This window comes from Carettochelys insculpta, chromosome 11 (assembly GCF_033958435.1).
Source record: "Carettochelys insculpta isolate YL-2023 chromosome 11, ASM3395843v1, whole genome shotgun sequence".
Taxonomy (NCBI): Eukaryota; Metazoa; Chordata; order Testudines; family Carettochelyidae; genus Carettochelys; species Carettochelys insculpta.
The window spans coordinates 31,384,799-31,411,173 of record NC_134147.1 but is presented as its reverse complement, the minus strand read 5'-3'; the positions used below and the strand labels follow the sequence as shown (position 1 = coordinate 31,411,173).

Sequence of the window (26,375 nt, the reverse complement as noted above, 5' to 3'; positions counted from 1 at the left end):
AAAAAAATTTCCACCCTATCCCGCTGCCTACCAACCCAAGCAAAGGGATGGGATGGGTGATGGTCATTGTGTGGTGTGCTAAAGCAAACAGATTCTCAGACCAATAATAGTAGTAATACTTTTATATACTACTGTTCATCTGTAGCTCTCAAAGGACTTTACAAAGGAGGTCCGTATCACCCTCATTTTATAAATAGGGAAGCTGAAGCACAGAGAAATGACTTGCCCAAGATCATCTGTTAGGCTGGTTGCAGAGATGAGAAATAGAATCCATGTTTCTAGAGTTTTGTCTATTAGCCTACACTAGCAAATTCCAGATTTTAGGCCCTTCTCAGTAAAAGCTGTTACTAGATTCCAAAGACTTAATTTAGTTCTGGAATATTTGCATGTAAATCCAAGTGCATCTCCAATCAGGCCCACTGGCTTTGGATTTACACCATTATAGCATCAGAATATGGCCACAGGTTTGATCTCCCTGGTCTGGCAAACTCTAGACCTAACCAGCCCAAAAAGAGGAAGTTTACTGGCCCATAAATCGTTATTCCGCTTCTTCCTGCAGGTGCCACCTCCCACAGCTTCTGTTGGCCTCTCCATGGGGGCAGCCAGCTACCTGGCTGGACTCCCCTTATAGCCCCTAACCCTGCTTCAGGCTAAACCCAGCCACTGGGCTCTTCTGCAGACCCTGCCTGGCTCCCTGCCCCCAAAGGAGCTCCAGCTCTACTCCTGGCCCCTGCAATTGGGACTGTGGGCTGCTGGCTCCTTGGTTGTGCTCTTGCTCTGCTTCCAGCCAGGGTCCAGGCTGTCAGCTCCCTGCCTGTGACACCAACTCCTCTCCTGGTGCCCAGGCCCCAGGACTGAGACACCAAACCCCCCCTCTCCCCCTTGCCCAGCTTCATAACCAATGCCACCCAGGCACAGGGCCATGGGACTTCTGGCCACCCCCATGGCCTCCAAGGCTCTCTAGTCCAGCAACATGCATGGTTTGGCAGGATGTTGAGAATCTCAGACTGTAGAGGTTCAACATGTAATATTCTAGTTAAGATGGGTATGTCTTTTTCTCTCAATTTTTGTCCTTTTTTAATCATTATTACTAAATGTAGTCTGACAACCTACTTATTTTTTGTAGCTTTTGAGTTTTATACATAAATCGCTGCAGTGCATCACATATTTGTCTTTTTTTTCTATATGTTAGAGATGAACACAATGACATCTTAGCTGTAGCAGACTGGGGTCAAAGGCTTTCCTTTTTTCAACTCAGTGGCAAACAGGTAAGATGAATTACAGTGCTTTGTAAAACAACGAGAAGTCCTTGTGGCACCTTATAGACTAACAGATAAAGTGTAAAGTGTGTTTGCTCTCAAGGGTAGCTGAATGTTTCTGATAATATACAAGAAACCTTGTGTACATACAGAATACTGCTATTTTCTTAGATTAATTACTCTGTGCTTTTTGTTTGTGTGCTTTTGCCCATCCACTTTTCCAGCTTTAGTGTCTCCCAGTGCAACAGAGATACTTTCTGAGACTTTTTGTGGCTTTGCAGACATGAGTGACATTTTACTGGTCCACATCCTGAACTGCAGTTGTGTAGTGTTTGGTACATTTCAGGAGAAGGAGACTTATTGATATTCCTTAAATCACCCTGATTCTGACCTGATCTGTATTGGACTAGGCTGGTTCTCAGATGCAGCTTAGAGTAGCATCTCAGGGCTTACAACAGCCTCTGTTACTGAGTGTTGGAAAGTCTTTGCCACTAGCTGAAGGGAGAGTGGTATCATAAGATTGCCAACTGTCTAGTCACACAAACCCAAACACCCTTGTCCTACGCCACACTCGCTCCATTCTCCTCTCTTTCTGTTGCTCGCTCTTTCCCACTTAATTCACATTCACCAGGCTGGGGGTATTGTGGTATAGGATGGGGTCTGGGGTCTGGGTAGGGGGTGGGGCTAAAGTGTTTGGAATGGAAACATGCCTGGGCTGAGCCTGGGGCAGAGGTTTGGGGTAAATGGGGTGTGGTGTGTGGGCTCTGGGAGGGAGTTTGGATGCAGGAAGGGGCTCAAGGCTGACGCAGGGTGTTGAGGTTCAGAAGGGGACGGAGAGGGGTGGTGGCTGTGGCCAGGAAGCGCATACGTTGCAGGACTCCTAGAACTGACCAGCATGTCTACCTCCTAGTCACAGGGACAGCTGGAAGGCTATATGTACTGCTTCTTCCTGCAGGTACCACTCCCTGTAGCTTCCATTGGTCACAGTTCCTGGCCAGTGGAAATTGTAGAGTTGGTGTTTGCGGGAGGGAGAAGTGTGCAGAGACCCCTGGACACATGTGTACCTGGAAGGCAGAAAGAAAAGGTTGGTTGCTGCTGGGAGCCAGGTAGACACAAAGCAACTATGGGCCTCAGCTCTGCTGTGCCAGTGACTGGACTTTTAACAGCCTAATCTCCCAGATTGGTTACAGTAGCCGCCAGAAGACTCCCAGCAAGTCCAGGAGGATTTGGCAGCCCTATAGAGTTAGAAGAGCCTGCGTGATAGTACTTTGCCACCTGAGGATCCCTGTACACTGGAGAGATACTTTTGCTAGATTCCAACTTCTTTTTATGACTTAAAAAACATATGACCCTTTTTTAATCTTCTTTGTTTTGTCTTGTAGATTGGCAAGGACAGGGTGCTGAATTTTGACCCATGCTGTGTTAGTTATTTTTCTAAAGGAGAATATATATTAATGGGAGGCTCAGATAAGCAAGTCTCTCTTTACACAAAGGATGGAGTACGTCTTGGTATGATAGGGGATCAAAGCAGTTGGGTGTGGACATGTAAAGTTAAACCAGACTCCAATTATGTGGTAAGACCAGACATATTTTTACCTTTTTCTTGTGGAGGCCTTAGCTGTGTATGGTAGGGGCACAATTTTCAAACGTGGGTTCCTACCCAAATCCTTACTGAGGCAGCTAAATTCAAGTGACCTAATTTTTAGGTGTTGCTGAGTAAGCACTTGGGTTGGAGTTAAAAATAATCATGGAGGAATGTATCCTAGTCTACAAAAATATGACAAATGGGGACAAAACTTACTGGCCTACGTAAGACACTTACTACGTTTTATTTAAAAATCATTGGTTTATTTGAAAATAATTTTGATGACAGATGTAATAGGATAACTGCACAGGTTTGTGCAGTAGGGTGACTGGAGGTAGATGTGCAGGTAGGCTGTCTGTTTCATAATATTGATGAACCTTGGGGAGAATGTGTATATTATAGTTGGAGCAATATACCCTATAATTTGTCATTGGTAGAACTCCTGTTGATGTAACTAGGCCGAGAGTGGTAATAAAAAAGAAACAGTGATCTATAATCTTATAGTATCTCAACCTGGACCATGAAAATCAATGGGAGTTTTGCCAATGAATACAATGTGAGCAGGATCAGGACTAAAGTTGGTATGCTGTTTTGGTAAATGTAACATAAGGGATTTTGTGTTCATTTAAATGGCCTGCATTTTGTGAGTGTTTTCTATTTAGTTTTTTTAGCTGCTTATAGGTTTTTTGTTAGGTGATATATGTAGGTGACTTGTGACTTTTTGGAGATTTTTCTCTTTATGTTCAGGCAGTAGGATGCCAGGATGGAACAATTTCCTTTTATCAGCTGATTTTCAGTACAGTCCATGGACTGTATAAAGATCGTTATGCTTACAGGGACAGCATGACTGATGTTATTGTCCAGCACCTAATTACTGAGCAAAAAGGTAATGTCAGACATTCTTAGTTTCACTTCCATTATTATTTTTATTAATAGTTGTTAACAAGTTCACCTCTATGTTTCCTGTCACGTGAAGCTTTCCGTCTTTGTTAAATACTGATGGGCTGTGTCTACACTAGCCCAAAACTTCGAAATGGCCATGCAAATGGCCATTTCAAAGTTTACTAATGAAGCGCTGAAATACATATTCAGCGCTTCTTTAGTATGTGGGCGGCTGCAGCACTTCAAAATTGACGCAGCTCGCCGCAGTGCAGCTCATCCCAACGGGGCTCCTTTTTGAAAGGAACCTGGCTACTTCGAAGTCCCCTTATTCCCATCTGCTCATAGGAATAAGGGGACTTCGAAGTAGCCAGGTTCCTTTTGAAAAGGAGCCCCGTTGGGGCAAGCTGCGTCAATTTCGAAGTGCCATGGCCACCCGCATGCGAATGAAGCGCTGAATATGTATTTCAGCGCTTCATGGGTAAACTTCGAAATGGCCATTTGCGTGGCCATTTCGAAGTTTTGGGCTAGTGTAGACACAGCCATGGTCTTATTTCTAACACTCAACTCATGGGATGAAAATGTAAACTTGAAGTGAAGTAAATGTCTGTGGAAGATCAGCACAGAAGAACTTAATGAAACAAGTGGTGATTTGAAAGGTTATTAGGGGAGCGAAGAGCTAGTAAGATCAAATCACTCTTTCTGAAAAACTGAGATTCTGTATACTCGATGTGGAGCCAGAGAGTCTGTTCTAGTAGAGTAGACTGTTTGATGTAGAAGTGTTTTGTAAAGATTAAATTGTAATTGGGCTTGGACATGGTATTCATTATTTCGGTTTGATCCTGCATGATGATGTGCTTACTTATGTTCTTTTTTTCAGTTAGAATAAAATGCAGAGAGCTTGTAAAGAAAATTGCAATCTACAAAAACAGATTAGCAATCCAGCTTCCAGAAAAAATCCTGATTTATGAATTATATTCAGATGATTCCTCAGACATGCATTACCGCGTGAAGGAAAAGATAGCAAAGAAATTTGAATGCAACTTGTTAGTTGTATGTTCAGATCACATTATCTTATGCCAGGTATGTAGCTGAAAAATTAAACATAGTTTTGATAAGAATTCTGACAAGTCAGCTTGGGAGGGCAGTGGTGACTGGCAGCGGCAGGAGAAAAAGCTCCCTTGAGAGGCTTTTCTCCTGACACTACCATTTCCCCAGCCAGGGGATAGGGCAGTGGCGCACAGAGGTAAATAAGCCCAGCCCACTTTCAACTTCCTCCTCCTGCCCAACACCTCCCCCTTACACCCCCTTACACCCAGACTTCCCCCACTCCCACCCAGCTCCTGGACCCTCTTCTGTCCAGACCTCCACCCCACCCCCAGCCTGTTCCTGTGCCCTTCCTCCTGCCCAGAACTCTCATCTTCAGTCTGCTTCTGAAACCCCCCTCCCCACTGTTGCTCCCAGTCCACTCCTTCACCCTCCCTCCCACTGAGACCACCCACCCTTAGCCTATTCCTACACCCTGCTTCCCATACAGGCCTCAAACACTTACCCTACCCCACTCCTGCACAGATTCCACACCTGGTCCTTAGCAGCCCTTTCTCGCACACTGAACCTTCCCCATTTTTGGTCTCACTCTGGGCCCCCAGAAGAGTTAATCTGGCCTGGGGGAAGCTAGGTGCTGGAGTGTGAGGAGAGTGAGGTGTCTCAGTCAGGGACCACATCAGTGAGGGTTTTATGTTTGATTTTTTGCTTCTTGCTTTCATGTGGCCTCCAACTGATTTCCACACACACACCCCACTTCCACCCCACAGGTCAGTTGCACCCAACCCAGAAAAGCTTCCACTACCCTGGTTTATAAAATGCTTTGGGCTCTTTTGGGATGACAGGGTTGATATTTTCTATTTGCTATTATAAATCTTTCAAAATATATTTTGTCTGCTAGGTTGATCTGATGTGTGTTTGGCAGTCTCTTATAGGTACCTATGTAAGCTGGCATATCTGCATGGATACGAGCACATTTCATGAAAGAGTCATGAATTACTGTTTACCATTGTGTAGCATATTGTACTTTTTATTATTTTTTTAAAGGAGAAAAGACTACAGTGCCTCTCATTTAGTGGTGTTAAAGAGCGGGAATGGCTGATGGAGTCTCTCATTCGTTACATTAAAGTAATTGGAGGCCCTCCTGGAAGAGAAGGCCTATTAGTTGGTCTCAAGAATGGCCAGGTAATGCTTTATAATTGATTTACCTCTTTTTAAGTACAAAACAATCTGTTTTACTGTTTTGAAGAGAACAGAAATCCATAAGGTTGACCCTAGAAACAGCAAAGGCTCTCATAACCTGAATTCTATTGTCCCAAGCTGAATCCAGTCCTGACTCAGAAAGCTCATTCGTTTATACTACTTGCCTCTGGGCTCACATTTTCTTTCTTTTTTTTTAAGCTGTTACCTTGTAGGTTACTGTGGAAGACAGAATTACTCCCCATTGCCCATGCTTCATAGGTGGACCTGAAGAAAAGTGTTCTTGTAGCACTTTAAAGTCTAACAGAATAATTTTCTTAGGTGATGAGCCCCACAAAAGCTCTTTAAAGTGCTACATGACTGCTTTTTAGTTTTGTTAGGATACAGACTAAAATGGCTACATCTCTGTTACTTCTCAAGAAAAGGTGTATATACTGAAAATCACACTCTACAATTCAGTGATAAACCATCTACAGCTGACTGCTCCAGCTCTAGGGCGATGTTCCTTTACTATTCTGGCCACAGGGGTGGTGGGGCTCTGCCACATTGGCGCACTGCTGCTCTGACCTGTAGTCCCACTGGGAACAGTGGTTCCATTCCTGTGCTCTGTGGCTTCATTCTTCCCTAGCACAACAACACTCCTGTGCCCAGGTTTTTCCTCTTGACTGCTCCAATCCCAGAGCACTCATGAGGTTGATGATGATGCTGCACTAGGGAGGTTTTGCCAGATTAAGGAATCCTGGATTAGAGAGATTCATCCTGTACAATGATACCAGATCTATGCTGTTTTATGTTTAATTTATATTAGCTTGAAAGCTAATAGACTGTGTAAAGAAGCAAGTGTGTAAGCCTTAGAAACCATTCTTAAACTGCTTTACATTTTGTATATGTTTAATATTCTTCGTAGTATGTAATCACAGTTCTGTTTTCAACAGCAGAGTTAGTATCCACTATTGTACTGCTAATTTTAGTAACTGCAACTTTGACTGATTAACTTTGATTTCAAATATGTCCAGATTCTGAAGATATTTGTGGACAATCTTTTTGCAATTGTCCTGTTGAAACAATCCACAGCTGTGCGCTGTCTGGATATGAGTGCATCTCGAAACAAGTTGGCAGTGGTAGATGAAAATGACACCTGCTTAGTATATGATATTCACACCAAAGAGCTGCTGTTCCAGGTACAACATCAAAACTTTAAGTCTTTGAAAGAAGATACATCTGCTAGGGAATCAAAATTTGATTTTTTTGTTTGTTTCATGTAGATAACATCCATAGTAATTACACAAATGTAAATAGATCAACTGTGGAGTTTGGTAGCTATATTAATATATATTGTGCCCCTTTCAGAGACTGTTGCGTAATGGGTAGGAAAGAGAGTGAGAGCCAGACTTGTATTTTTTATCCACCTCATTCATGCACTTGCTGTGTGATGTTTAGCAATTTACTTGGGGCCATGTAAAATGTTTCTTTTGCATTATTCAAGTCAGTAGGAGTTTTGCTGTTGATTTCAGTGCATGGAGGGTTAGACCCTAAACTTTTTTGTGCCTGCGGTGATAATGCTTCCCTGAAAGAGAATTTAACACAGTCCCTCTGCAAGATTTAATCCATTAATGTTAGTCTGTGTCTACACTACAAAATAACTTTGAAGTAGAGCGTCTACACACAAAATGCATCCTCTCTTACTTCGAAGTAGGCTTCCTCCAATTCTAAGTTAAACGTCTACACACAGTTAGCCCCTACTTCGAAGTAAGGGGTGAGGAAATGACGCAGACATAGGGTCGCATGGCTGACAAGCCCTTCTGGAGTCGCAGCCAGCCAACCCCTAAAAGAGCCCCTCCGAAAACCCCCCACCCTGCACATGCTCAAGGCTTCCAGGCTGTGGACAGCAGCAGAGCATGTGCTGGGGAGAAGAGCTGCACGCCATGCCCGCTCCTGCTCACTCCCACGCTCGCCAAGGATGAGGTCCTCCTCACTATGGCCAGCCTGCTGGCCATGCTGGTTTCCCTTCTCTTCCAGTGGTGCAGCTGAGTTGCCTGCATGGGACCCAGCCTGCAGACCCTGGCCATGGCACTGTTGCCCCTCCCCCCAGACCCCGTCCCCCCCCGATCTGGCACCAGTGGGCCTTCGCCACCACCAGCAAGTGGTGGGACTGGCTGCTGCTGGAGGATTGGGATGACGAGCAGTGGCTGAGGAACTTTAGGATGGTCTGCCAGGCATTCGAGAACCTCTGCCACTGGCTCACCATAGTTCTCCAGCACCAGGACATCTGGATGTGGCCAGTGCTCCCAGTAAGGAGGAGAGTGGCTGTTGCACTATGGAGTCTGGCCACCTCTGACAGCTTCCAGTCCATCAGCCATCAATTTGGAGTTGTCAAGACCACTGTTGGAGTCGTGATGATTGAGGTAAGTCCAGCCTTCACCATGAACCCACCCTGAGGAGAGGGCTACTGGGTAGGGGGCAGGGGGCCTCACGGTCAGGCGTTCATGGATGTGTCTCCCTTCCCATCCTGCAGGTCGTCCGAGCCATCAACAGCAAGCTCCTGCCATGAGTCCTGACCCTGGGGGACCTGGACACCGCCCTCGCTGGGTTCACGGACTTTGGCTTCCCCAATTGTTTCAGAGCTCTTGACAGGATGCACATGGCGATCCAGGCTCCGGACCACAGCGGGGGCATCTACATTAACAGATAGAGGTACCATTTGGTGGTACCTCAGGCCCTGGTGGATGTGAGGGGCTGTTTCCTGGATGTCTGCGTGGGGTGGCTGAGCAGAGCCTGTGATACCTGGGTTTTCTGGAATTTGTGGCTGAGATGCTAGATGCAGGAGGGCACATATGTTCCCCCCATGTGAGCTGGATTTCAGGGGCATCATGATGCCCCCCCCCCCACATCATGGCCGATGCTGCGTACCTACTGCATCCATGACATGTGGCAGTGTACCAGAAGCACCATGCCAGCCCAGGACCCCTTTTAATGGTCACTTCAGCCATGCCAAGGGCACAGTCAAGCGAGTGTTTGGAAGGCTGAAGGGGAGGTTTCGCAGCCTCCTAAATGTCTTTGCGGTCATTGCCACCTGCTGTGCCCTCCACAACCTTGTGGAGGGCCAGCAGGAACCCTTTATCCAGGGCTGGGCCATGGACCCAGGGGCCAGTTATGAACAGCCGTTTGCTGCTCCGTGCCGTGAGGCACAGAGGAATGGGGTCAGAGTCCTGGCCTTCACTCAGGGCCTGACCTAACCCTCTCAGCTACACTCCACACCGGGAACAGGGCTAGGTAGGGGAAGGCTCAGTCACTCAGGGACATGGGGGGGCCGGGAGCTGTGTCAGCCCTTATTGCTCTGGATCCGGGGTCCCCTGTCAGGCTGTAATGGGGCTGAGACCACAGGGAGGTAGGCTAGGGGTGGGGGTGCTGCAGGCTCAGCCTCCGCAGGATGTGCGGGGGGATGGCCACTGGGGCTGGGCCAGGTGCGTCCGCCTCACCCAGCAGCCACCAAGCCAGCTCCAGGTGGACAGACAGTGACAAGTCTGCCGGGAGGTGGGCGGCTGCTGGAGGGGTGTCTGTGGGCCAGGCTGGTGAGGGGGTGGGTGGCCAGGGCCTGGACCACAGTGTCCAGGCTGCTGGCCAGCCTAACCCACACATCCCACTCCATCCCTAGCCAGTCCCGGAGCACCCCAGTCATCTCCTGTACAGCCGCCTGGTTGGTGGATGCCTCTTTGTCCCTCCAGCACTGTCTGTGGGAGGCCCTGCCACAGCCGTGGGGGAAGCAGGTTGAGGCAATAGGGTGGCCTCCCAGCCCCCTGCAGCTGTGGACCGCTTCGGTGGGCTGTGGCACCTTCCTGACGATGGACCTGTGGAGACAGAAGGAGACAGGGATGGCCCATTAGTGCTGGGTCCCAACTCCGGGGAGGCCATGGCCCCTGCTTTGCTGGCCCCAGTCCTGCTCCTCGGCCACCTGATGGCCCATGAGCCCCATGGGATCTTGGGTACCCAGAAGTTTCCACTTGGCGAGGGTCAGGCTGTGTTCCCCCTCCATCCCCAGGTGTGTGGGCTACAGAGTTGTTCCTGGAGGGGGCTCTGTAACATCCTGCTTGTCCTGTATGTACTAGCTGTGACCTCCTGGGGCTCTGGCGAGCCTCGGCTGGAAGGAGGCTCAGCTTGGTGTCCCAAAGGGGAAGGTGGTGATGGGGGTCTTGTCGCTGGAGCCTTTGTCAGTGGTCAGCTGCTCCCCATACGGGGCTCGTGGTGCCAGAGGGGCCCACCTCGTCCTCACTGTCCGGGGAGGGGAGCGGGGGGGTTCACCAGATGCTCTGGGGTTGCCACCTCCTTCGGCCACAGGAGCCTGTGCAGCTCCTGGTAGTGAGGGCAGTGGACAGGCCGTGCCCCTGACTAGCTGGCAGCATCACAGGCCTTGATGTGGGTCTGGCAGAGTTCCTTAACTTTTAGCTGCATGGTGCGGTCGGGGTGGCCTTGGGCGGTGAGGCCGCTGGTCAGCCGGTCAAAGGTCTCTGTGTTCCTCTGCCGGGTGCCGGTTTTGCCAAAGAATCTCCTCTTCCTCCCCCCACAGAACAAGGAGGTCCTTCAGCTCGTCCTTTGTCTGTGAGAGTACCTTCTTGGCACGGCCTTTGCGCAGGCTCTGTGAGCCCTCAGAATCCTTGTCTGGGGCCCTCGGGGGCAGGGGGATGCCGGTGGCCTGGGGGTGCAGAGGCAGGGTGGTGCTTTGAGCAGGGGCAGTCCAAGTGGGAACCTGGGCTGCCCCTGCTTGTGGCAGAGTCTCAGCTTTCTGCCTGGGGTTACTGGGGAGCTGTTTCCTTTTAAGATGGCCGGCAGGGACCATAGAGCCCTGCCTGGGCTGGCCAGAGGTTTCCGTCCTCCAGGGGGCAGGGGGACGCCTCCTTGGCAGACTCATTACTTCAAAATAAGGAGCACAGAGTGTCTGTACACACTTAACTTGGAAGTAACCCACTACTTCATTCCTGCGAGTGGAGTAGTGACTTCAAAGTCGGTTAGGGAAAGTGCGTGTAGATGCTCTGCATGCTACTTTGACGTAGCAGCTTACTTTTGAAGTAAGTTTGTAGTGTAGACACAGCCTTAGTGAAGTATTTTCAGGTACATCCTTGAATAGAAAACATGAATTTTTAAAGATAGGACCCATGGGATTCTCTCTGTGCCAGAATGCAGAACTAAAGATTAAATAATTCTGATAGGTATTAACAAGTGTCTGTCTGTGGAAGTATTTTAATTTAATACATAAGTAAAAGTGATTAAATGTAAGATACATAAACATATTACACAAAATTATTGAAATTAAATAAGCATAAAGCAAATGCTGTGAAAATGTGGCAATATTTTAAACTTCTAAGTACCTGTAAATTCCTAAACGTAAAAAACTCTTGTAAAAAATACACACACTTTTACAGGCTGTAACATAAGCAGTTGTCCTTGCTGAAAGCCAGGTATTGCTTGGGGGAAAAATCAGTTTTGCCTGTTGTGTGGTAATCTAATCACCCATATAATATGCTCATTAGGAACCCAATGCTAATAGCGTGGCTTGGAATACGCAGTGTGAGGATATGCTTTGCTTTTCTGGAGGCGGTTACCTCAACATCAAAGCTAGTAACTTTCCTGTCCATCAGCAAAAACTTCAAGGCTTTGTTGTGGGATACAATGGCTCCAAGATTTTTTGTCTTCATGTTTTTTCTATGTCAGCAGTTGAAGTTCCTCAGGTAATTTTTAATCTAATTAAACATTGATATTAACATTAATTAACCCATATATTGAGTTTTCTAAAGAGTGTTTACATTTTTTTCTGAAATGTGTCAATTTTGTATTACCAAAATCGATGTAGTCAGAACTTGTACTGTATTCAAGTCTGCCAACACTGTTTAGTTCCTTTTGTGTGATCTGTGCAGTTCAGAACTGTTGCACTCATTAATTTTGTGTCTAAATTTTTCCTTCTCTTTTGCTGAAGTGTGCTCTCACAGTGTAAGTCATCCCCTTCCCATTTTATTTACTAGTGCATTTAATTTAAAAGCACTGAACTACAAGGACTGTATAGTTCTGTACAAACATATTTTGCTTGCTGCTTCAGCACCTTCACCGCACGTTTTCATGTTATTTTTTCTGATGTCCATGCTATACCCATGTCAAGTACCCCTTTTATTAACTACCTGCTGTTGCTCTTTTTGGGTATGTTTAAGCAATATTTAAGTCAGGGATGGGAAATAATTTTTGCCGGGGGGAGGGGACCACTCAGTATTTAGCAAGTGTTCAAGGGCCACGCTTTTGTGTGATGATAATGGATCTGATTTGGGGTCTAGGACAGTGGTTGAGTGCAGAAAGGAGCATGGGATTGGGGCTTGAGCTACAGGAGGAGGTGTGGAGTCTGCAAAGGAAGAAGGGAGTTGGGACCAGGGCAGGGATGCAGGAAGGGGTGCAGAAGGTATGGGTTGTGACCTGAGGCAAGGGTGCACAGGTTTTGGCTGTGACCTGATGGAAGGGTGCAGAGAGTTTGGATTGTGACACTGGGGCAGGGAGTGGAGGAGTAGGAGGGAATGGGAATGGGATAACAGTTGCAAGTTCTAGCCAGGAGGCACTTCCCCTAGGTGTTTCCTCATCAGCAGGCCAGTTGGACACTTAGGCAGATTCCCTGCCTTCTGTGCTCTCATAGACTGCTCAGAGTGTTCAGCAAGTGCATCTCTGCGTGGTATACATCATAGCAGGAGGGGAGTTCCATGATCCAGGCAGGCATGACAGGAGGGGAGGTCCATGATCCAGACAGATTTCATTGGCTGGGCCAAATACATCCCACCAGCTGTATTTTTGTCCCTGCCCATGATTGACGTGGTATAAAATATTCTAAGCCAGTGTTTTCCAAACTTAAAACATTTGCGTACCCCTTTTGGGACTTCAGCCATATCAGCATACCTCCCCCTGCCCCACCAGTGCTGTCCTAGTGATTATCTCCTAATTTTTAGTCATTTATTTTCTGCTGTGTATCTTTTGAAATCCTTTCATGTACCATGCTTTGGAAAACACCGTCCTAAGCCATATGTGTGTCCAGTTGGTAGTATATTTATAAATTCTATGTAAATTAAGACTGATTCTCCATGCATTGTGGGAAGGACCACACATGGTGGAAGTGTTAATATAGCTAGAGGGGTAGAACTGATTTGCCCGTTGGCACTAAGTTTTTTTTTCCACTTAACAACAGCTTTAAAACAAACACCAAAACCAAAAAAACGGAAGAATTAGTGCAGGTACTGGACCTGATTCTGCATTTCTTCTGTACCTAAAGCCATTAGCGGAATCATTTGGAGTTGTGGATGAGGACGGAATGCAATTTATGGATTCTTGAACTGACTTGTTAGGATCTCAGATTCTAGCAAACAGTGCTCTTGGGACAAAAGGGTTTGGAATTCAGTTATCCTTTTCTGTACTGTTCTGTATTGCACTTAGTTGGAGAGGAATGAATAAATTCACAGAATAAATGTTTGTATTTTCAGAAGAATTATTCCTTGAACACTCTTTTGTTTATAATGCAGAAAAATAGATGGGTTACATAGTGGTTTTGTAATTGTTGGGGTTAGAAAGTGAGCAGGTTTATTCACTAATATATCTCAATATTATGCTTTTCTTAAACGTTTCTCTAGTCTGCTCCTATGTATCAATACCTGGAACGAAAGATGTTCAAAGAAGCCTATCAGATTGCTTGTTTAGGAGTAACTGACACTGACTGGAAGGAGCTGGCTATGGAGGCTTTAGAAGGTCTGGAGTTTGAAACTGCTAAAAAGGTAAGGAACTTTGTGCAGTGGGAATTTTGCATTTACACATGATGAGTGAAAAGTGGTGTACATGCAGTGTGATCTCTTAATATTATCCTTTCTGTTATATCATCAGGAGCCACATGTGTTTCATGTATCAAATTTACTTCATATTTAAAAATATTAGAAGTATCAAGTCAAGATCTTACATACATCCTGAAAGGCAAACTATGATGCTTCATTTTTGTTCGTGTCAAAAACATGCAGAATAGCTAATGCCTACACTAAAGAGTAGTTGGTTTTATATTTTTCATTATTTAAACTCATGATCAAAAACCTACAATTCTGGAAATAGTGAAATGAGTTTAATAAATCAGGATATAGTATATCAACAGGAAAAAGGAATCAGGATTGTTTTGTATTAAGCATATTTATCACTAGGTGGCAGTATAGGATTGCTTTGCTGCAATACATCTGTCATCTTTAGTTTTTGTCCTGTTCTAATGCTCTTCTATTAATATTCGTATTCTTTGTCTCCCTCCTCTTTAGAGGATGCCACTTTGAAGTGGGGATTGTACTTTGTCTGCTTACTCATTTCTTTGTAGAATGGTAACAGAGAGTAAGCCGTGCTAGTCTATACACTATCAAAATAAAAAGCAGTCAAGTAGCACTTTAAGTAGCACTTTTCTGATTTGTCCTCCTTGCTTACTGTTTTTGGTTCTCTATGTCTTAAATATTGAGTCTGTTCTGGTCTGGCTGTGGTCTGAAGAAGTGGGTCTGTCCCACGAAAGCTCACCTAATAAACTATTTTGCTAGTCTTTAAAGTGCTACTTGACTGCTTTTTATTTCTTTGTGGGTGGGTGGTCGCAAAACCCACATTTATTTCCTGCTTTAGTAGCCCTGTGTTTGGGAAGGGCCTTTGGACTGGCAGATGATGGAATGCATGTTTTCCATGGAATAAAGTATCCATCTTTGTCTTTATACCATCTTCAGTCAAACAAAAGAGGCAAAAGAAATACACTGCTATAAGTATAATATGCAACACAAAAATTATTTTTAAAGTACACAGGAAGTGGCATATAATCATAAGTGTTCTTATGTAATGACTTATTATTTCATAGGAAGCTAAACATTAATTTTTCATTGTCCCATAAATGGAAACACTGGATTAGTCTTTTATATGCAGCTTTGTGGCTGATTTTATGTAAACAGCTTTTCTTAAAATGAAGAAGTTTTCAGTGTCTCCATACAAGTTGAATATTGTCATAATCAATCAGAGCTGATTAACCTGAACAAAGACAGCTTCCAGAAAATTTGACATTAGACTCATTCTTCCTCATCTAATCTTGCATAAGCAGAATATATATTCTTCCTAGGCGTTAATTTGGTTTGAGGTCTGGAGCATCCCAACGCCTAAAGAATTCGATTTCTGTGTTTATTATATTTTAAGTGCCAAACTGCTGTAACTACAACTTTAGCCGCCTGTTGTCTTTAGTGTGCATGTTTCTCTTTTCCCAATTAAGATATTACGTGATATCAGAGTACTTTTATCCTGTCTAATTTCCTTTTGTCTCTTTGTATTATCTTTGTTCTACTTTAATTTAGAATTTTCAAAATGATCAAATACCTTGTTTCTTCGTTATAAAACTTAGTATTATATAGGATACTTAACATTGTCAGTGACTTGTGTTCTGTCTTGTAGTGTATAAACAGAACAATTTTTCTTATTTTACTTGAATGTGGAATACCTAATTATTAAATTGTCTTAAAATAGCCAGAATAAAATTATTCAACATCTTAGTTGGTTATTTGCGTCCCTTAAGGAGACTGACCTAGATAGGCCTGATGGCCTTCTATGCTCTTTATTTAAACAGCTAGTACCTTGTTTGCTGTGGTGCCTGGGGCCCCAATCATGGTCAAAGCTCCTTTAGGTTAGGGACTAAACAAACACAAAGAAATACATGTTTTCTGTCTGCCCAGTGCTTGCAAAAATAAATGTATTGTTTGGTTGTCTATCATGATGTTACTGCCGCAATGTAATTGAGATATAACAAATTCAGTTAACTTGCTGGCCAATAAAGTGGCTCCCCTCCTCCCATCCCTACCCCTCCCTTTATTTTTTTTTAAACAGGCATTCACCAGAGTTCGAGATCTGCGGTATCTGGAACTGATCAGCAGCATTGAGGTAAAACAAAGAACGTTAAATAAAATATGTGAAAACATGCCTTGAGGTAAAGTAAGCTGCTCTTGGAAAGATTTTCTGTAGAATCTCTATACTTGATCATTGAAGAAATGATGGATGAAAAGTGAAAAATGCTGACTTAGTGTTATGTTAAATTCCTAATCGTATGCCTGAGAATTTAAGAACAAATAAAGAGAAAAGTGCGCTATATGAGAGCATTGAAATCTTAAGAAAAGTCAGAAAAGCCTTCTATATCCAGTTAATAACTGTACACTACTGTAGAGTGTTGCAGTGCTTTTCAGGACGTTTTAGAAACATGAGTTAATCAAACCTTACACCAGACAGTTGTCTCTCTTTTTGGCACAGGGCAGTAAATTGACTTGTTCAATGTCACATGACAAATCAGTGAAGCTGGAAATGGAATTTATGATTCCTGACTTCCATGCTGCATTTCAACTAGCAGGCCACATTCTTACCCTAATGCTTGGTAGAATTCAGTTGTACGATAACTATGTATCCTGCCTCATAGACTGTGTGATGATACAAACTGTTACAGGTCTGCACTGAAATAGCACAGTAAGAATTTTCCATGCAGAGAATAAGGTGTATGCCCTCCTGAAAAAGAATATAATCTGCTTCTTCCAGAGTTGCAGAGCTTCATTGTTCTGTCAGAATGCCAGCTAAATGTTGGTCACAGTCCCATGTTTGGCATCAGGTTCAGGATGAAGTGCTGCACTAGGAACCCTGATGTTTTTTCCAAGTCCATGAAGAAGAGGAAACATTTCCTGGCCGCCTCCATCCTCTTTCCTGTCTACACACACCTTCTGATCTTCCTCCAATTATTTCAGCATTTCATATTTATTTGATTAGCAATATTTCCCTTTTAAATAAACCTAGGCTTACCTTTTACTTAGGCTTGCTTTGGCATATTAGAAAAAGTCCAGAGAAGAGCAGCAAAAATGATTAAGTTCTAGAAAACATGACCTTTGAGGGAAAATTGAAACAATTGTGGTTGTGTAGTCTGGAAAAGAGAAGATTGAGCTTTTAAGTGCCTAAAAGGTTGTTACAAGTAGTAGGGAGAAAAATTATTCTCCTTAACCTCTGATGATTGGATAAGAAGCAGTGGGCTTAAACTGCAGGAAGACAGGCTTTTGGTTGGCCATTAGGAAAGACTTCAGAACTGTCAAAGTAGCTGTTTGTTGGAATAAATTGCCTAGGAAGATTGTGGAATGTTGTTAGCTGGTGGCCGGGTAATGTGCGGTGAGGTACTCCCCTGGGTCCTAAACAACCCAGTTTTTTACTGTTAGAGCAGGGGCCTGCTAGCACCCTTACCTATGGCCAGGCTGTAGTAACCAAACGGTTAAAGTTCTTTTTGTTGTGCCGGCTGTGTTGCAGTGACAAAAGGGTTAACAGCAGTCAGGCTCAGAGCTTAACTAGTTACAAGTTTATTAAGCTACAGTGATAAGTGTGTGGTTACAAAAGGCTATTGTTTACTTCTTATATGCTAGCAAAGTACAGGTGTTAACAACTTATGTTACAATCCAATACAAAGATATCTGTTACCATCTAACACAATGATATCTTGATACAACGACATCTAGTTACAGAGCTCTAATTCTTTAGCTGTGCACAAAAAAGTCAGAGACCTAGAATGGGTGTATCTTACCCTCTCTGCGTCTCTCGATACCAGCGTGGCCAAGCCGGATCGGTCACTCAATTCCACGGAAAGACGAATATGAGGTTGGGCGTCCCCAGTTGTGGACCTCGGGAGGCAATCACCTGACCCGACCAGCAGGTAGTTGGTGGAGATGCACTCAGAGTTACAGTTCTGCTGGGCCCATCTTTTATACCCCTTTTTGGGTTATGTATTCTCTTTCTTATCTAAGGTGCCAGATCATACTGGTCTGTCTTTTGTGACGCCAGTTTGTTACAAGGGCATTTCTTACTTAATTTGCACTTGTAAGACAGGAGATAAGCAATTTAGGAGTACAGGACATTCTTTTTGTGTGGGTGGGGGACTTCCCCTTCTGGGGTGGTTGTGTGTGTGCATCATATCCATCAATGCCAGCTGGGGTGATTTCTGAGGGTCCCCCCTCCCCTTGTTGACAGTTTGGCCTGTTAGCCTTCTGTCTGTACTTTCTGTTTCTCAGGGTCACGATAAGCTAGCACATCTGGGCCTCAATGAGGGCATCAAAGACTGTGCTGTCAGCAGCTGTTTCCGTGCCCTGTGTGCTCCTCAGTGAGGGGGGGGGGGCAACGAGCAAGCTGGCTTGTAAGGGGGAGACTTTGTCTGGCTACAAATGTCCAACATTGGAGATTTTTAAGAGCAAGTTAGACAAACATCTGTCGGATGGTCTAGCTGGTGCTTGGTCTTGCCATGAATGCAGGGGATTGGACTTGATATCATCTCAAGGTCCCTTCCACTTTCATGATTCTGTGAATAGTTCCTTCATTGAAATATCTCTGGTATGCTGCATCCCTGCTTACTCATACTTTATGTGGACTCCTTGCAGTATAGTAAGGGTGTAATTAAGTGCATTAATTACATTAATATGATTCCTCACCCTAATTGCACATTCCTCTGGCTGACTGGTGACATTAGGTATTGCAAGTGACAAACTAAATTCAGCAAGATAACTGAATTCTGAAAGACTTAGTGTACAAAAGCTCCTTTCATTATTCTTCTAACCCAAATTGTATAAATTAAACTTTCAACACCACAATAATGTAATCCTAAGAAATGTTGGTTATATTTGCTTTGGTAGTGCTGTATGGAAATTATTCAACTGGCTGAAATATTCTCCTCCTCACCCTACTCTACCTTTTTACAGAAGTCAAGTTCTTATATTTTATAAAAAGCAGACTAATGTACATTTCCATGGTACTAGGTGGATGTAGTGCTAAATCCTCCATGGAGGTAAGTTAACTTAGCTCTGTTGAAGTTGGAGGAAGCCAGATCTCCACTGGAATGCCTGGGTTATATTTTATAAATCTACATGTCCATACCCCTAAATTTTCCAACATGTATAAGTTGGCTGCACAGCTTGTGTTATGCAAATTGTGTATTAAAAATATAGCTTAATTCTGTTCAAAATGTTGAAGATGTAGATATTTATTAATTATTTTTATGTAAAAGGTAGGTATGCTTTAGCTTGAATTGACATGGTTTTAAAAAAAAGTCTGTGAAAGGATAAAGAGAAATGGACTAAATTGAAAACTACATACCTTTTCTTAGACTACTAAAGTGTTCTGAAAGCCATTTAAGGGAATTGCATTAATTACGTTGTTACTTCCAATTGAAGGGTCACAATTTGATTCACTGTCTTGTATATCCATACAGCCTGCTTTTAGGTATACTACGGTATGGTTTCATCATTGTAATGGGATTTATCCATATAATATGCATTAAACAAAGTTGTGTGATTAAAGTCTTGTGCACTGCACTGAAAATTGCCCCCCACTTAATGCTGTGTGTCTTGTATGTGATTTCTTGAGCAAAGAGAGAGGCAATTTGCCAAAGGATGAAAGGTTTATAAGTGGGGCATTTGCTTTAAAGTAACTGTGCTCAAATCCCTCTGTTTCTGCAGAAATGAGAGATAAAATAAGACTGAAGAGTTAGAGATAACCAACTTGTTCTGGTCATCCTTTTTTCTCAATTAAAGTAACTTTTAAATGATCACACTTGTGTGTAATGTTGGTATGGTCTTTGTGTTTAGAGGCAGTTGAGATACCTAGGGTATCATACAGTGTAGGTGTTGTTTATATTCTGGTATTATACACCCAGCCATTCATCCCGCCTGTCTGGCTCCCTAAGCCCCAAAAGCTTGTGGAGTGTGCAAACCAATTTTTTTTCTCTGTTAGCTGGACACATGTTTTCATGATAAGAGGCAACTAATTTATAATAACTCTCATATCTAAACATGAACCTCTTTCATTGGATACATTTGAGGTTTAATTTATATTCAAATTGTTTGGAGAGTTTGTTTTTTTTTTTTAGATTATACTGTCTGTTGACTTTGAAGTTCATAGTTGAAATCTTTCTTTTGCCTCTTAGGTAGTAGGTTTTCAGCCAGCTTGTATGTTGTGCCCAATGTCAAGTATCAATGAACTGTGCTGCGGTAGGCCTTGTGCAAAGCATGAAGTATTTAATTTTTAATTGGCATTTTTATGGTACTGCAGTAAAGCACTAGCAGTACAGAAAGTGAGCCTTAATTTTAAGGAATGGAAAATACTACTTTGTTAGTGTTTCAATTTGTAATATTTGATGGTCAAACATTGAATATATTCTAAAATGTAAGGAGACTGTTTTTTCATAGTTTTGTATGGATGTAAGCATATGTTTAAATATTTTCCTGAATTGGCGTTTTAATTGATAGTACAATGTATTCAGCTGTTTCCAGTTATTGAGCCTATCTGAGTGCAGTAATGGACTTTTATGCAAGATGAGCACACTGTATTACCAGCTATTTTGCTCATTTATTGTTGAGGCTTTTTGAACCATGCATTGCTAGCTTGGCCAGATTTTGTTTTGGTCTCATTTAGCAAGTTTCCAGTGGAGAAAGTGGTGGGTTATATCAAGTACTCATTACTAAAATTAAAAAGTTAGTATTATGAACTTCATATGAAATTTGCAGAAATTTGTTTCCATCATATTTTATCCTTCCATTTTATTTTTTCTTTTAATTTTAACTATGATGAGATTAATGTATTCATTGTAAAGAATTTCTATTAGAAATATAGGTGAGACATTATTACTGTGTCTTATTAATGTTTAAAATATTAAGACTAATAGCTTACTTTTCATTAGCGATTTCTGACCTGTGTCCTGCCTACAGCTGTCTAGAATATTTCCTGTCCGAATATTTTCCAGGAGAGGAAGAAGCGTGGAGAGAGTAACAATGAACTATTTCTAGCAGATGTTTATGCCTACCAGGGAAAGTTCCATGAAGCAGCTAAACTATACAGAAAGAGTGGACATGAGAACCTAGCTCTTGATATGTACACTGATCTACGCATGTTTGACTATGCAAAGGTAATGAACATTTTTAACTGAGTACTTAAATACAGAAATATTAATGTAATGCTAACGCAACTAAAAACATTTACAAAGTATGGATCTATTCTGAAAGTACTATGTACAAATATAAGTGTCGGGTACCATGTTTATTGCAACAGATCAAATCTGTTTGGTTTTCAAGTGAAAAAGAAGGGTCTCTACTCTGTAAAATCTTGTTTGTGTACCTTGGCCTCTTTCTATAATGTAATCGTGGATGCAACACTGCTGTGTTCAGTGTTTTCTTCAGTATGTTGCCAATGAAGCTGTTTTTAGCTTTTTAGTGAGTGATTTTTTTTTTCCCACATCCTTTGGATGTTACTGTGGGTAGGGTTTGTTTTCCCCATGTCATTGGATGCAATAATAAAAGAAACTTGTGTAGTTAAGGCCTACAGTTAATTTTTATCTTTCTTGCCTCTGTCCATGTTGCTTTACTGGAAACAGCCCTTTATCCTTAGTTTTCTCCTGTTAAGAGTAATTGATTGTTACATGCAGAAATTAGTGACTCTACCTGTTATTAATTACCTTTGTACTATACTTAAAACACAAATATTCTAAATCTTGTTTTTTTCTTTCAGTTTGTTCTTGAGTTAATATGTAACTTTTTGGTGGTTTTCTCCTTACGTTTTTTGCAAAAGCCACAGTGTACTAATCTAGTACATATTTGCTTACTAGAAAATTTGCTTCCCCCAGATTAAATATTTTTTGCGGTTTTTTTTTTTTAAATTGCATTCCCATACAGCAATAAATTGTATACAGTTTGAAAAAAGGGCATTAAGTGGTGCTAAAGCATGATTAGGCTTTCAAGTGTTATATAGTATTTTGTTATCAAAATCCCTGAGAATAAGTGAATGAGTGCACTGTTTAGTCTCATTTGTCACTCATCACACCCTCATTCTGCATACCACAGGACAGAGACTTTTCTGTGACATGCATATAAACTATATTAAACTTATGGAAAAAAAATCTCAGATGGATTGTAGATTCTGTACTAAAACAAATGCTGCCTAGGTCTTTCTTCATGTAACTCTGCCTGCCTCTATTTTTGAATGAATAATTTTGGCTCCTCAGAAACATAAATCTAATTTGCAAAGTAAAAGTTTCCCATCATTGCTTCTATGAATCCTTTTGATTCTTGGCCATAATCGTGGTCGCTTAATTTGTATAAAGTAAAAAAGTCTTTGTTTCTCCTATCATTAGGAGTAATTTCACATAGAGGAAAATAAATTTACTTAACAGCAAGTAGAGAAATCCCAAAAGGATTATTCAAAAACAAGGGCTCTGAATGGATCAGTCCCTTTCTGTCCAGTTATCCTTCCATGGATATGTGATTTTTATGCTTGCAATCATTAAGCATTTGTAGGATCTGGCTCCTTATGACTGAAAATGACCACTGATTGGCTGCAGCTAGACAACTAGTACTGTCAGCTGAGTTTAGGAAAACCTTTTAAAATGTGTTCATAGGCATTTTCATTGGGATGTCAGATCACAGATTACTGAAAATTCACAAATAATTCACTGCAGATCAGGAAAATGAACTTTATTTCTAATATATTTCAGTTATCTTGGCCTGAATGCAGGTTACACTGAAGCAAATGTTTCACTTGTTTTTGTGCTTTGGCTTTTTACTGTTCAAACAAGATCAAGTGATCTTTATAGCTCTTCTCTTCAGCTGAGTGGTGAGTGTATCTGAAGTAGAATCAGCTTGTGCAAAATCTTTGTGATCTATGTTCCACATGCAAAGGAATAATATAAGAATTACAATTATGCTCATTTTGAGTGGCTTACTGAGGGAAAGTGTACAGTTGGTCTTATGACTCTGGTAATGCTCTCCTGTGGTGATATTTTTTCCATTGACTCAGGATCTGCCAGAGGATTGGTTTTTCTCTTATCTACCCCTTCCCTGCCCACCAATATTCCCCTAAAGTTTTTATATCTCAGGTAATATTTCTGGTTATTGTAGGCCTGTGGTAATGTATAGTAGCCTATTTTGTTAACATCCAAGAATTTGCTTTAATCTGTCTTCAAATGTTCAGGTATGCTTTTTCTGACAAATTAATTTCAACCAGTGTTGTTGTACAGAGTCCTCATACCCATGATTTATTCATTCCTAGCAGAGAAGATTCATCCATCAGTCATACGTATCTCTAAAACGATCATCATAGTATCTGTGCATAGTATCTAGAGATGTCATCTGCATTATTATGTGAGAGATACAACTAGACCAGTATTTGAGTCCAGCTAACTTATGAGCAATTGCCATGCTGTCCACGTGAAAGGTCATAATTAAAATATTGTATCTCATTGCAAGATTATGTATTATATTTTTGATATAGATGGTACTTGGTCCTGCTGTGAGGGCAGGGGATTGGACTTGATGACCTCTCCAGGTCCCTTCCAGTTCTAGTATTCTATGATTCTATAAGAAAAAAATCCAACCTCTGATGGCTTTATGACTGGCCATCTTGAGACTAAGCACCAGTGATTAAGAAGATGTGTCATTACTAATCCAACATGGAACTGGATTTATTTTCAAAATTCAAGTATACCTTTGTGGCCAGCAAAAGAGACTATGGGGACTGTTGAAACTGACCTGACTGAATTTCTTTGAGAGCAGTAGTGCTTTACTTTGAACAGAGAACAGGCAAAAATAAATTATGTCCACTCCCGTGGAGAAGGTCAGTGGGGTGAGAGAAGTCTCCATGAAAACAACTGAGTATACATAAGTTACCTCTGACCAAAGGCAAACTTCTGTATTATCCTTCCTTTGGTCTTCTCAGTTTGTCCATCCTCTATTATTTGAATCTGATTGGATTTGGAGATGTAGCTTCACTTTGTTTTATATAACTGCAAGTGCATTACTTAATGGTAAATAATTCCAGATTTCAGCCTTGTGCATGGTGCTTTGTGTACTGTGGTTTTAGTTGAGGAGGCAAAGTTATGAAGCAAAAATAACTTCGTATGGAAAAACAAAATGTAACATTGTGTTATGGTCCTAATTCTAAAGCACATATGCTACAGAAAGCTTAATCAAGAATGTTGTCTGTTGCATTTCCTCAGGATTTCCTTGGATCTGGAGATCCCAAAGACACTAAGATACTAATGACAAAACAAGCAGACTGGGCCAAGAACATCAATGAACCAAAAGCAGCAGTGGAGATGTACATTTCTGCAAGCGAGCACATGAAGGCCATAGAAATCAGTGGAGATCATGGATGGGTTGATATGTATGTTTTAGCTCTCTCACAGACTCATCTCACAGTGTCTAATGAGAAGTTTAGTGCATTCTGCAGAATCTTAAAGGAAAAAAAAGCATACTGGCTTTGCCCCTTTCTGGCTTCCATATATTAACTGCAATGTAGTACAGTAGGGTCTTGACATTCATGAATTCAATTATTTGCAAGTGGCCTTGCTTCCCTGGGGCTCCAGGGCTGGGAGCGCCAGCAACTGCTGCGGCTTCCCCAGGGCTGGGAGCACTGGTGGCTGCTGCAGCTTCCCTGGGGCTCTGGGGCTGGGAGCACCGGTGGCTGCTGCGGCTTCCCCGAGGTTCTGGGGCCAGAGTGCCAGCAGCTTCTGCTTTCCTGGGGCTCCAGGTGGGGAACACTGGCAGCTGCTGCTTCTCAGGGCTCCAAGCCCCCGCCCCCTCATTCATGAAAATCAGCATTCGAGAGGGTTCTGAACATAGAACCCTCGCAAATGTTGAGACCCAACTGTATCATCTATCCTGTACTTATTGTAGATAAATTTTCATTATGTTAAAATGTTACTTGGACATAAAGGGTAAGGACATGAATATGTTACAAAATAAATAAAACAGTACAAAGTTATGCAAGGATTTATCTGTGAAATGAAGAATGTTCCCAAATATAGGCACACCCTGCATGTCTTCAGAATAGCTTTTACAATAATGCACAACTGCTCATGTAAACTTGCCCTCTCTCTTTTATTTTAAACTACAAATGGGTAGTAATCTAGGACTCAGAACTTCTGTGGTAAAATTCTGTCTGCTTTTGAACTCAGTGTCAAAAATGACTTTGACTTCAGTGGCTAGGATTTCATACCTTGTTCTAGAACTAGCTCTGATGCTGACTTGATCTGTGATCTTCGACAAATAACTTTCCTTTTTTCTGTTTACCCATCTGTAAAATGGGAATAGTAATGTTTGGATACTGATTTGGATGTTGGGTGAAGTTTATATGGGATCTAATTCCACAACCTTTCTTCCTGTGATAGAGTAATCCAGTTGAAGTCACTGCTCACAGGAGTAAAGAATTATGCACCATTGCAGGACGTGGCCTTCTTTTGCAAAGCCTTTTGAATCCCTATTGAGTACTGCCCCATAAGTTCATGGTGTAATGTCATCAATATAGTAACTTTTAAATTATAACCTATGATTAAAATATTTCCATTTTTTCAGTGTAATAAGTATGCCAGGAAAAAAATGCTGTTAATAAAGCAATTACTTTTCTTTTGCTGTCTCTAGATTAATTGATATAGCTCGGAAGTTGGATAAAGCGGAGCGTGAACCTTTGTCAAAGTGTGCCTACTATTTTAAAAAACTTGACAACCATGGTTATGCAGCAGAAACCTACATGAAGATTGGTGACCTAAAGGCCCTGATACATCTTCATGTGGAAACTCAGCATTGGGAGGAAGTAAGAATACCCTGATATCCAAGTTAGATGTTTAGAATTACTATTTCATATTGCCTCTGAATGCATTTGATCTAAAAGGTTTATATACAGCTTACACAGTATTTTGGTAAGTTACATTGTAAAATACATCAATACGGTATTCTAACAGAGTGAGCTAGGAAAACAGTACATTTTATATGTCATCAGCTTCCATTCTTTTTTAATTGTTTTATAATCTAAATCAGCCATTCCCAACCTTTTCGAAATGGGGACCCATTTTGACAATTCACTAAGACTTTTTGACCCAAGGCAATTCAAAAGGGGAATGGGTTTCTTCTTCCCCTGGGAAAAATGCACACCAACCAGCCCCACAGCTTAAACCCCTCTCAGCCCCAAACCACCCCTCACCTACCTTACACAAGCTCCACGCACTGCCACTGCTGCTCCTTTGCTGGGCTGCCACTGCCTCCTCTCTGCAGCTCCCCCCGACCAGCCCTCCTCCTCCCTTCCTCTGCTTGCTTCCTGGACGGTTCCCAAACGGGACTCAATTTTATTGGTTTAATGGCTGGGTCCCTACTGCCAAATGTTAAATCTATTCAATTGAGTTCCAATTCAGCACAGCAGGGCAGGGGCTGGGAGCTGGAGGAGTGAGTGGCGGCAGCATCGGGAGCAGCAAGTTGCTCCCTGAAGAGCCACATGCAGCTTGGAGCTGCCCAGCTGGCGACCCTTAGAAAATCTAATGGTGACCCATGTTTGGGTCCCGCCCCATAGGTTGGGAA

The 26,375-nt window shown here is 42.5% G+C and overlaps 1 protein-coding gene across 4 annotated transcripts in view; it reads left to right on the top strand.

Annotated features, from left to right (window-relative positions):
- Nucleotides 1-26,375, top strand: part of IFT122 (intraflagellar transport 122) — a 55,899-nt gene that overhangs the window by 9,851 nt on the left and 19,673 nt on the right. For all 4 annotated transcript variants that reach the window (XR_012646925.1, XR_012646926.1, XM_075004802.1 and 1 more), the window contains exons 8-19: nucleotides 1,193-1,268; nucleotides 2,642-2,833; nucleotides 3,592-3,730; nucleotides 4,604-4,806; nucleotides 5,815-5,952; nucleotides 6,984-7,148; nucleotides 11,493-11,690; nucleotides 13,617-13,757; nucleotides 15,859-15,912; nucleotides 20,780-20,941; nucleotides 24,023-24,189; nucleotides 25,446-25,617. Coding sequence is in view for 2 of the 4 variants with exons in the window: in XM_075004802.1 (XP_074860903.1) it covers nucleotides 1,193-1,268; nucleotides 2,642-2,833; nucleotides 3,592-3,730; nucleotides 4,604-4,806; nucleotides 5,815-5,952; nucleotides 6,984-7,148; nucleotides 11,493-11,690; nucleotides 13,617-13,757; nucleotides 15,859-15,912; nucleotides 20,780-20,941; nucleotides 24,023-24,189; nucleotides 25,446-25,617 (1,807 nt within the window). In the remaining 2 variants the exon portion in view is untranslated. The remainder of the gene's footprint in view (nucleotides 1-1,192; nucleotides 1,269-2,641; nucleotides 2,834-3,591; nucleotides 3,731-4,603; nucleotides 4,807-5,814; nucleotides 5,953-6,983; nucleotides 7,149-11,492; nucleotides 11,691-13,616; nucleotides 13,758-15,858; nucleotides 15,913-20,779; nucleotides 20,942-24,022; nucleotides 24,190-25,445; nucleotides 25,618-26,375) is intronic.